General features: G+C 43.5%; 1 protein-coding gene across 2 annotated transcripts in view; it reads right to left on the bottom strand.

Moving 5' to 3' along the window:
• Nucleotides 1–203: 203 nt before the first annotated feature.
• Nucleotides 204–12,256, bottom strand: part of LOC101834192 (programmed cell death 6 interacting protein) — a 46,368-nt gene continuing 34,315 nt past the window's right edge. For both annotated transcript variants that reach the window (XM_005075006.4, XM_005075005.4), the window contains exons 13-18: nt 10,816–11,064; nt 9,567–9,701; nt 8,378–8,472; nt 5,575–5,698; nt 4,542–4,729; nt 204–3,793 (exon numbers count right to left, since the gene is read on the bottom strand). In XM_005075006.4, coding sequence (XP_005075063.1) covers nt 3,619–3,793; nt 4,542–4,729; nt 5,575–5,698; nt 8,378–8,472; nt 9,567–9,701; nt 10,816–11,064 — 966 coding nt within the window. In that variant the 3' untranslated portion in view covers nt 204–3,618. The remainder of the gene's footprint in view (nt 3,794–4,541; nt 4,730–5,574; nt 5,699–8,377; nt 8,473–9,566; nt 9,702–10,815; nt 11,065–12,256) is intronic.

Below are 12,256 nucleotides of genomic sequence, written 5' to 3' on the forward strand. Positions count from 1 at the left end.
AAGCCGCTAACCAGTGCAAACCGCTGACCACCCATAACAAACACAAGCCGGGAGCTATGAAAAAGCCCAGGCTTCCTTTTGCAGTCTCACACCTTGGTCAGAGGGTGTGTCACTTCCCAACCCCCGCTTGCCAAGGCAACGGTGGGAACTATGAAGCTGAAGGAGAAACACTTATTTAAATAAGAATTCATACTCCACAGAAGTAAGAATCTTTCAACTTTTATTTCTAGGATACATTCATCCGGAATCTTTTTGTTTCTTTACAATTTTCCCCCTAAGAGAAATGAATACAATAAAAATATAATCCAACTACCAGCAATGTTTATAACCAGAAAGGAATCTAAAATCTCTGGTGTGATAATATAGGATATATTTTTTTTAAAAATATAAACTTCATACCAGAAATAAAGCCTGAATATTCTCTTTTGTTAAAAATATAATTTTCCATCTTTGCTCTTCCACTTAATTCTAAATCTGTGTTTAAACCAGCCATTTTAACTTCTCTTGCAAAGGTTTGGTCTAGCTTGTGCCCTGTTCTACAGTGTGAGTCAGCTAACAACTACACGAGCCTTAGGAACGACACACCATGGGGCTGGAGCAAGGTTGCAAGATACCCTAGTCACTGATTAAAAATTCCCATTGGCAAACTGAGGCCTGCTTACTATTTCAGCCTGTTCATGAAATTAGGAAATGTATACAGAGGAATGTTTGCGAACTGTAAAGCTCAATGGAAAAAAATCTGTTCTGACTAAAAGGGTAGCTGGTTGGGCCAGAGGTGGGACTACAACCGTGACGCCCACACTGGGATTGCAAGGGTGCAGGAGTGTCTCAGAGAGACTGCTTGCTGTATACTGAGTGACATGTGACTGGTTTTCTCAACGAAGGACAAGAACAAGAAGCAGAGCAATGGCTCTCTAGCTCCGAGACTGACCCCACATTCAGTGGTCAAGCCATCCGAGGATGGGAAATCCAAGTTGGATGACTTTTCCCTGCTTCGCACTGGTTTCCCGGCAAAGTTCCAGAAGCTGGCAGGTAAACCATTTCATAATAGACTTAGGAAGCCAACATAAATGACCCGAGGGTGGGTACCTTAATGTAAGAAGCAACAGAAAGTCTAATCGTAAACGTGGGGTAACATACTTGAGTCAGAATGGAACCTTCTACCTCCAAGTAAACGGCATCGTGCCTAGTAACTCCCTTAGTACACTCGGAAGAGCACGGCAAACCGAGCACAGGCTGGTACGTTGGCAAACCACCCCAGTGAGGGCCACCACCTCATCTTCTAAGGACAGTAGGCACACAAAGAGGCTTCCCATCAGCCTCTGCCGAACTAGACAGGCTTAGAAAGGCAAACTAGCACTGCAGATCAGTAGGACACCCTCAGCAACTTAAAGGACGAGACCTGGCAAGAGGGAGTCTTGGCAAGAGGGAGTCTTGGCAAGAGGGGGGTTGCCACACAAAAGGCTTCCCTAAGGTGCTGAGCTAGGAGGCCACCGAGAGGGGCGGCCCCAGAGCCTGGGGTCTCCCCTCCCGCACTGACCCTCCTTCCTCTGTGACCCCACAGCAATAGCCGGTGCAGTGAGGGAATGGCTGCTGGCCTGACCCCTCCTCCCCTTGGTTCTCTGATAAGCTCAACCTTTCCTTTAGACCTCCACCCCCATCCCCAAGAGAATATTCAGGCCTTTTTTTTCTTTTCTTTTTTTTTGGGGGGGTGGGGTGGCTGTTTTGCATCGGTAAGAAGTATAGTTTAGCAATATGGGAACTCCCTAACTCAGGGGATGTCTTGTCAGTATTAAGATACTCAAGTGGGGAGAATATAGAAATTAAATGCATTTACAGAGGACTCAAATAAAACACCTCATACACTGAGTAATCCAAAGCATTGAAGCTGAGCAATGATATGTTTAACCATTAGTTTTGCCAAGGTTTAGCTATCAGACATTAAGTCAATGTCCATATTCCAGGTAATAGTCATCTGTGGGAAAGTGGCACATCTTTGTGTTTTCTGCATACAACAAAGTAAGGTGATTTAAAATACACATTTGTTTAAACCAGTTTACTCCCTTTTACAATCGTATCTTCAGTCTTACATTTAAATATCAGCCTAAATTGTCAATGAACCCAACAGTGGACTGTGTGACAGTATCATTTAAATGAGATGATAATGCAAGAAACGGTCAGCATTGAACTCAGAAAACAAACAGATCAGAGTTTGCTCACACACCTAACATGTTGGAAAGCCTCACACGGACAGAGCCCACCGAGACCCTGAGGTCCTTCCTGCACGGCTTCTGGTCCAGGGTGCATCTCCTCACTGTCACTGAGGCCTGTACAGCAACTAAGCGTTGTCAGAGCGCTCGTGAGGATGCAGCCTACCCCAGACTCGGCACATGTCCCCAGCAACCGTCCTGCTGAATTGCTCCCTCAATTACAAAATAACCTCAGCTCAGGAGCCACAAAAAAAAAATTGTTTTCATAAGAAGAAATTTTAAAAGGAAGGGTTGAGACCTGTTCACAGACACTGAGCATTAAACATCACAGGGTAAGTACAGGTGGGACCAGGGAAGAGAAAGAAAGGCACAGGGGAGGCCGGGCGGTGGTGGCGCATGCCTTTAATCCCAGCACTCGGGAGGCAGAGGCAGGCGGATCTCTGAGTTCAAGGCCAGCCTGGTCTACAGAGCAGCCTCGAAAACAATACAGAGAAACCCTGTCTCGAAAACAATACAGAGAAACCCTGTCTCGTAAAAACCAAAAACAAAAAGAAAGAAAGGCACAGGGGGCTTTTCTACCACATCAGACCATACTGTCAACGCCAGCCACCTACTTTAACCAGATTAAGGCTGGGCAAATGAGCTGCCACCAGAACCTGCACCACTTTCCTGGAAAACTAACAATGAAACAAATTTTATATTTATTTGGAGAATCTTTGGTAACAGTTGTGTCTCCCACATTATGTGCTTTTGGAAATTAGCTTACTGTTCAGCACATGCAGATGAAGGTAGAGCTAAGCTCTGCGCTTTCATACTGCAACCTTGACCCTGACTGCAAACCGGCTCTGCTCTTGCATTCAACACAGCACATTTAACCTGTGAACAGACAAAACGAGAGACTAATACCAGAAAGGACTTAAGACAGCAATGAGAGTCAATGACAAAACATAGCAATGACAACTGGTCTTAAGTAATTTATTTTTAAATTATAAGATTTACAATGCCTTGATTATGCAAAATATCATAATAGAAATGAAACTAAATCAATAAACCAAAAGAGAAAGAAAACTTTTTCTTGAATATCAGTACTTAAGCCATCTTTGTTCCAACCGCATCTTATAAAGTATGCTAATTTCACTTGCAGGCTTAATTTCTCATTTTCAACGTTTTATGAACTGTAATTTTTTTCAAATGCTATTACACCTAATATTTATACTGCAACAGCAGCAAAATCTCACGGGTGTGATCAAATGTGGGAGTGGGGCCCAGCTTCGGCTTTTAGCCACAGACAGAAATTACCCACGGCAATGGTAGAGCAAAGTCCGCTTGAGTGACCGGAACATGGCTTGGAACACTGAGGCGGCTGCTGTCCTGTCCCTCGGTCTGAACCCGCCAGCACGTGGCAGCATTACTGCTGTGGGTAGTAAGACTGCTGAGGGGGCTGAGGGAAGGGGTAGGTAGGCTGCTGGGGTCCCGGGTACGGAGCCTGTCCGGGGCTCTGGTGGTACACCGGTGTGTACGGCATGTTGTACTGGCCATATGCGTAGGGGTTGTAGCCCATGGGCATGGGCATTTGGCAATACCTGATGGTGAGAAGAAAACAGAACACGGAGCTGGTGAATCAAGTGCTGCAGAGTGAATGTCACTACTCTACAGTCAGTTTTCAACAAGCGCTTTTCTTTCTTCTAGAGGAGGAAGAGTGAGACAGCAGAACCGTTCCCAGAGAAAAAGCATCCCTGCCACTAACTAAGTCAAAGATGATCAGACTTTCAGTACTGCCCAGAAAGTAACAATGTTGATCCAATTGCTAAAGGAAGGACAAAAGCAGACTGTTCATTTTAATGAAGTTCTCTGAGCATGCTCCCATTCGGGGCTGGAGATATGACTCACTGGCTACCAGCACTGGCTGCTCTTCAAAGGACCTGGGTTCAGTCCCCACCACCACAAAAATAAGTAAACAGACAAATAAGTAAATAGACATCCCCACGAAGAAGACTAGCCTTCAAACACATCACATAACTGTCTAAGTTTCCACTTGTCAGTTTACCAGACACTGTGATTCCCAAGCACAAACACACAGGCAAGGCCTCATGATCCTGGCTTCGTATAAAGAAAGGCAGCCAGGGGACATGCACTGAATTTCACACAGAAGATGTGTTTACAAAAATGAAAGATGCAAAACATAAAAATATATATCCTAGACTCACATAAGCAATTATAACATGATTTTAATTTCTGGGCAGGATGACAACATGGCTAATTTACAAGATCTGTGTTAATCACAGCTAGAAATGAGTCAATTCTTGGTGACACAGGGTGTCACTGCCTTACCCAGGATATCCCGGATAGGTAGGATACGGTGGTCCTTGAGCCTGTGGAGGGGGAGCAGAGCCAGGGGTCTGTGTTGGTGCTGGTGAAGCAGCCCCTGCCCCTGTGGGAGCAGCAGCCGCAGCAGGGGAGACTCGGTTTGCAGGAAGCACCGGAGGTGGAGGCCGGGCTGGAGGCTGGGGCTTCGCAGGCTGCAAGAGAAAAGAAGCGATGACACGGAATGTGCAGTGTGGCTCTCAGACTGCCGCCTGAAAGGAAGGAGAGCACGGGTACCCGACTATTCCACCCAGCACCCCTCAACTCCACCCCTGAACAGAAGCTTACTAGTCCAGAACGCGGCTGGAAGCTGCTCTCCCGCTTCTGAAGAGCCTCTGCTGTCTCCACCAACACTCAGACACAACACTGGACCTACTGCCAGGCCCACATTCTCTTTACAAAAGCTTTAAAGCTGTGGAAACTTTCAGCTAACACGCAGTTGCACAAGCAGTGGTGAAATAAGCAACTGTTAACACTGCCCTGTCTCCTTCCTCTGCCTCTGCAGAACCATCTGAAGCTGCCAGTTTCACAGCTGTGGCCCTCCAGACATTCGCCCTCAGCGTGTCACCAGACAATCACGCTGCTCCCTAGAACTGGCAAATATCCACTCCAGTCCAGGATTCCCTACTCACTGAAAGAAAGGTCTCCCGCGGCTGCTTTGTGAATCAAAATCAAACCAAGGTTCACATGCCAAAGTCTGTAATGAACTGTTCGTTCTCACCTGCAACTCCCTCCCGCCTTCCCACGTATTTTAGAAAACAGTCTCAAATGTACATCTCGTGCCCTGTCTTCACTGGGGGAAGGAAGTCCATGCTAAAGACTTGGGCTAAACGCTTCTGGGGGTGAGAACTCATGAGTGCTGCTGCGTCTGTGACACACTGGACGCTATCAGAAGATTGGGACCCAACCACAGGTGGGGACCACCAGTTCCTCCACTGCAGCCTTGAGACCCGGCCAGTTGCAGGGATGCAGCAGGCGGCCTGGCCTGCTCACCACTCACCGGCATGGTTCTTGGAGCAGGAGTTGGCGGAGCCGTGGCATGTCCCCCTGCTGGTGAGGCCTGATATGCTGGAGGAGGGATGGAAGGGGCGCTGGGCTCTCTGGCGATGCTCTGCTGCAGATCCCTTGGCAAAGACAGGGTGTTAAGGTTGGCACCATGGAAACACCTCTAAGATGTTATTTCTTTTGTTTTTCTTCACATATTAAGCAAAATGATGACAGTATTCTAGAACATGTTCCTATTCCTACATGGAAAGCACATCTTTAATCTTGCAGCTAAACAAAGTTGTAGTGTGACTCTACTTCTAAAAACCAGCAAAGGATAGGTTTTTTCCCACCCTCTTAGTTACAACTCTGATGGGGATGTCCTTCTCTGTGTTATTAATATAGGTTTCTCATATTAGTTCATGAATAAAATACTCATTGGCCAGTAGTCAGGCAGGCAGTATAGGCGAGGCTACCAGACAAGGAAAATTCTAGGGAGAGGATGCAGGGAAGAGTCGACAGGAAGATGCCATGTAGCTACTGGGAAGATAGGACGCCAGGAATTCTCCAGTAAACCAAGATCACAGGGAGATACATAGATTTATAGGACTGGGTTAATAATTAAGACAGAGATAGCCACTAAGAAGTTTGAGTCATTGGTCAAACAGTTTATAATTAAAAGAAGTCTCTACGTGTTTATTTGGGACTGAAGGGCAGCAGCAACGGGTGGAACAGAAACTCTGTCTACAGAACTCAAATAAGGATGTTTTAACTAGGCAAGCAGCCTTAGGAGATTGTTTCTTACCTAATAAGAGTTAACTACAAAACAAAAAACTAATAGGACAGTTGTCAAAGAATTACAACCCACTCAGATACTGGGCTAACGTTTCATTCCAAGTATGACATCAGTGTCCACACAAAATAAATCCCAGCACCATGGAGGTAGAGGCAGAGGATCACAAGTTTGGGGCCAGCTCTAGCTGTGTAGCAAAAGCCTCTCTCAAACAAACGAGAGGACAAAATAAAGATAAGCTAAGTATGTAAATAATTATATAAATTTCTAGAACAATTTTTAACCGATTACTTAAAGATTCATGGCACTGAGCTATTTTATGTTAAAGCCAATGTAATAATCTATCACTAAGGTAATCTGTCACTAGGATAAACTGATAAAAAATACATTATTGAAAAGACATCAAAATATAGACATGTTAAGAGACAGATATAAAGTCTCTTCAAATAGTAAATTAGAATTAACTTCAAAAATCTCATTAAACCCTAAGGTCCACACACTCCAGTGACACATGATGGCCATCAGCCACTCAGGGCTCGGTCAATATCTGCACCAGGACTGATGGTCACAAAGTCACAATCAGTCACCTTTATCATACAGCCACCCTCATCTGCCACCCGCACCTTCACTCTCAAAAAGGGCCCCAGGTAGAAGATAAATTAGACATACCATCTTCATTAAAACAAAAATATGTACGTACTTAATATAAGTAAATACTGCTTACAAATGAGGACATTTTATTCACTATTAATATTCTAAATGTCAGTCTTTGAAAGATCTAAAATATATACATACACTATTAAGCCTTAACATAAGACTTTTCCTTTATAAACTCCAATATTCATGGACAAATGAGAATTTCCTACACAGTTACTAGTGATATAAATCAAAGCTATTAAGTCCCAGCTCAATAATGTCAAACAGCAAAGGTAAAATGCCACAATTGCTGTGCCCAACAACCGCTGCCACTGACACCAGTGTTTAAGTCACTTGTGACAAGAAAATGAAGTCCAGGTAAAAGCATCAATTCTTTCAAAGGCTCTGCCTCTGGTTAAAAGACTTCAATAACTGTGAAATTATGAAGTCTGCAGGCAAATGGCCGCAATTGGATAAAATTACACTGATTGAAATCAACCCAGATCCAGAAAGACCAATATGGAATATTCTCACTCACTTTAGATTTGTGTGTTTACTTGGAATACCTGGACAAGCACTAGAAAGGGGCTACTGGGGGGGAGATCTTAAGGGAGGCAGGGATAACAGAACACAGGTGACATGAAGGAGGAAAAGGGACACGGCGGGAAATGTAAGTAGGGAGGAAAAGGAAGGGTGGGCAGAGGAGGGCTGGGGAGGTGGATAACTAAACACTAGGGACAATCGAAAGAGCCATGCAGAAACATGCAACTTTATAAGCTTCCTAAATATACAGATATAGATACATGTAGATGTATGTCCGTACATGAATGCATATATGTATGTGTTTATATATGTGTGTGTAATATATATGTGCGTGTATAATGTGTGTGAGGGTTTAATTGGAGTTACCCTACATAGGGGATAGTGTTCCTCACAGAAGTCACAGGTTACCAAATAAAAAGTCTAGTGTCAGGTATGGACTATCTATCTCCCCTTAAGGTGTTAGTCAAAGGTCGCTACATTCCGTTCCCTTGCTCACATCCTGGACACAGCACCTTTGTGTGAGCATGGGTCCGCTTCCTCCAGATCACTGGCTGTGTCAGTCCTCTATACAGGCCCAGCTTTCTCAGTGGCTCCTGCGGAAGGGACTGTGCTATTTCCTCAACTGTCTACCCTTCTTCCCCAGGTCACGACTCCACGCTGTTGTTTCACCCCTGCATTCCACACCTTGAGTCTCTGCTCCTTCCTTCCTTCATCCCAGATCAAGATGCCCTATGACTCCGTGCAATACTCAGGAGAGAGAAGGGGAGGTGCTGCATCAGCACCACCCAGTGCACCCCACACACAAGAAAGGAGCTGTACGTACAATCTGACACACAAAACAACTCACTTCAAGAGCTCGTCTCTTTCTGTCTTCCGTGCAAACACTATGTCACTGCATTTGTTCTGGAACCTGACCAATATTTCGGTCAGCTCGTTGTAAAACTATAAGCAAAGAGCAAATACAAATCATAATTAAGAAGCAATTTTATCTAGGGAAAAATACATTCTAACAATAACAATTTATCAATGATGCTGAGACTAAAAGCTGAAATCATTCACATGAGATACATTCATACTACCAACTGAGTAACTTAGGACTAAATATGACCTAGGGGTGGAAAGGAAAATAAAACTAATGAGATCACATTCACAGAACACTGGCGCTGAGTATTAAATGGCGGTAAGTTACAAGTTTTATAACTGTGAACATGTTCCCAATCCCTATACAAAAACCAACTATTAAGTATGACTAAATCTACTGTCATGGTGAGTTAACCCTGTGCACTAACTAAGAAAATGCAGGCGTCACTGAAGATAATACTCAGGCTCCCTGGAGAATCCTTCAATTCATCTTCTTGAACAAAGTACTGAGTCCTCATGAATGGCCTCACCCTTCCCCTTACACCAAGGTTTTACAGTGCTGTCCATTCAAAGGACCACTGAGAATAAGCACTGCATCCCAACAAGGTGACCTTATTCAGTTCTCATCATAGAGTTAAGAACCAGAAGGAACCTTGTATCTGAAAACTTAAAAATCACTTCTCTCAAAAGCAAAACAGTCAGGGGAAAATACACACACACACACACACACACACACACACACACACACACACACACACACACACACACACACACACACACAAAGCATTTCTCTAAACCCTTTAACAAACCAAGCAAGGAAACACATCTGAAAACTACTTTGACACTTGGGAAGGTCACACCACATCACCAGCACAGGAGATCAAGGTTATGTGTGCCCTTCCACCACAGATCAGCCCCAACCAGCCCTGATGAAGACATCATTGGTTTCCGATAGCTCTAATTCCTGCTACCTGCAATCTGTAAATCCCTTCTCTACACAATTGATTCCTCGAAGTTCCACCAAAATGTTGCTGCCTCTGCCGAACATTCTCGCTCTAAAGCCCAACAGAAGCAAGAGACAGGAGAACAGCAAATCAAATGCACAATCACTAGCATCCCAACTGACCTTCCCACCTGGACCAGTCAGCTCTAGCCTCTCCTGCGTGCATGCATACCTTAGTGCCCTCCTTCAAGTTAGCCACAAGTTCAACAAAATTGTCGTACGCAGCAGCCAAGTTCTTCAGAACTTCTTCTCTCAGGTTAGCTTCATTGTTAGACTGCTTCATTTTAGAAAATTCCTGGTGTGAAACCTTGGTGAAAGAAACAAAGTGTGTATTTACTTATAAATTCAATTCAGCTTGAAATGATTTTAAATTTTCTTTTGTTTATTATGTATTGCATACACATGTATGTGTGTGGGTATGCATGTGGGACAGTACATATCAGGAGGTCACAGGACAACTTTCAGGAGTTGGTTCTCTTCTTCCAACATGGTCTCAGGGACTGAACTCAGGTCATCAAGATTGGTATCCCATAGGCCATCTTCATAGCCAATCAAAATATTTGTACCGGGGTGGGGTGTCACTTCATACCTTTAATCCCAACACTGAGGAGGCAGAAACAATAGGATCTCTAAAAACACTAAGCCTATCAGGACTACATAGAGAGACCACCTCAAAGAACAAAAGTAAACAATAAAAAAATGTATTGATCTCTTTTCCAATTAGGAAATCATGACTGCTGATATGCGAAATTACAAAAAATACCTTGAATTTGTTTGTGTCAGTACACTGTCTTGACTTTTTCCTTTAAAAATATCACAAATTCAATGATAGCAAAATATAATCAATAATGGTTACCAATACCTATCATTCTATAACACAAAAACTACCCCGATAAGAACTGATGATTTTAGAATACATTACCGCTACAGAATTCTGCACATTCACTGATAGTCTTAGACATAACTGAAGTCTATTATGTATTAGCCAGACTATTCTGCAGGCATTAATGCTTCCCACTAATTTTGATTCTTCCCTACACGTGGCAAGAAAAATAAAAAGGAAACATGAGGTTTGGAAAAAATGTGTCTGAAGACTTTCTAAGCAGCATGTAGCACCCTCACAAGAGAGGTAGCTTTGTTGCTGGTACTGGGTTTGAACCTAGGACCTCACACATACCAGGTGAAACAACCAATGAACATTCTCCATCGTTAAGGGTGCATGCTGCTCTTTATCTTAACCCCAGCACTGTCAAAGGTGACCCACAAGGAGGGCAAGCTTTGAGATCCACCTGTGTCACACCGACCTGGCTGTAAAGACCCTTTATTCTTGCAAACTAGGCAGATATACCATATTCTCCTCTGTGAATTCTTCATTTGTCAATAGGTCTGGAACATGCCTCCTATGAAGTACATAAATTTACCTGTATATTTTTTAGAAGTTCCTCCTGTTTCTTGAGAGACTCTTGAACTTTAGTAGTTAGGCCACCATAAATCCGATCCAGCTCAGTGACAGAAAGAGCCTCCTCGTTTATCACGCCATCCTGGGCCAGAGCTGTCAAAAACTTGCTTGTCATGTCAAAATTCACTGACTTCAGGTCATTCTCAAGACCCTCTCTTTCCTTCTTTAGTTCATCAAGACTTGACAATAAGGATTTTAAGACATTTACAACCTAAACAACAAGCACATGCATGGTCAGTGGTAGGACATCCCTGGTAACAGAATTCAAGGCTGAGGAACGTAACCCCTGCTCTCTACCTCTTGGGAACTGAACAATTTTATATATTCAAAACTCAAAACTTTAGTATTGGAAACAAATGGACCTACAAAGTCAAACAGCTACAACAAATAAAGTATTTCAAACTAGGTTTGGGGTTGCATGCCTTAATTCCAGCACAGGGAGGCATGGACAGGAGGATAAGTGAATTTGAGGCCAGCCTGAACTACAAAGTTCCAGGTCAGCCAAGGCTACACAGAGAGAGCCTGTCTCAAAAGGGAAAAAAAAGGAAAGGACTGGGAATACAGTTCATGGTTTTGAGTTTGCCTATGCATGAGGCCCTGGATTCAAACCCTAGAATCACTGTTTCAAAAGAAGGAAAGAAAATAGTACTTTAACACTGGGATACTAGTAATCCACATGACAGACTTAGTTACTATATAACCAGGGTAGGTGAATTCCTGGAAAGCTAAATCTTTTCATTTGCAAAATGAAAACAATACCTATTTCAAGACATCTGTGGAGATCAAGGTGTCCACATGAAGTGTTCAACATGATTTCCTGCACAGGCAGAGCCCACCATGCAGTCATTGCTACCTGGCACCTGAGCTTCATGGTACAACTGTAAACCCTGGGTACATTTTGAACTACATAGAGGCTTAGAAGTCTAAGCATTCAGACAGATTTAAAAAAAAGAAGAGCCACCATGTGAAACAGATCAGGAATTAAATTCTTATTTATTTAGTGAATTTAAGTTACCTCTTTACTTATCATATCTTTTATTGGGCCAGGCACAGTCGGGCATATAAGTTTAAAATGTTGGAAAAACACTGTACATTGGGAAGGCTGGGAAGATGGCTCATGGGTAAGCATTAGGGACTGAGCTTGGATCCCCACAACACACCTCTGGTATATAGTAATGAGCCTTCTTGGTACGTGTTAATAAACATCCTCTAACTGAAAATTAAGAGCACTTGTTACTCTTCCATAGGACTTGATTTCAGTTCACAGCATCCACATAGGGCAGCTCACAACTGTCTGCAACTCCAACTCCAGGGGATTCAATGTCTTATGTGCAGAGACTCACTGTACTGGCTGGTTTTGTGAGTCAACTTGACACAAGCTAGAGTCATCAGAGAGGAAGGAG

Source organism: Mesocricetus auratus, unplaced genomic scaffold, assembly GCF_017639785.1.
Source record: "Mesocricetus auratus isolate SY011 unplaced genomic scaffold, BCM_Maur_2.0 Super-Scaffold_100691, whole genome shotgun sequence".
Lineage (NCBI taxonomy): Eukaryota > Metazoa > Chordata > Mammalia > Rodentia > Cricetidae > Mesocricetus > Mesocricetus auratus.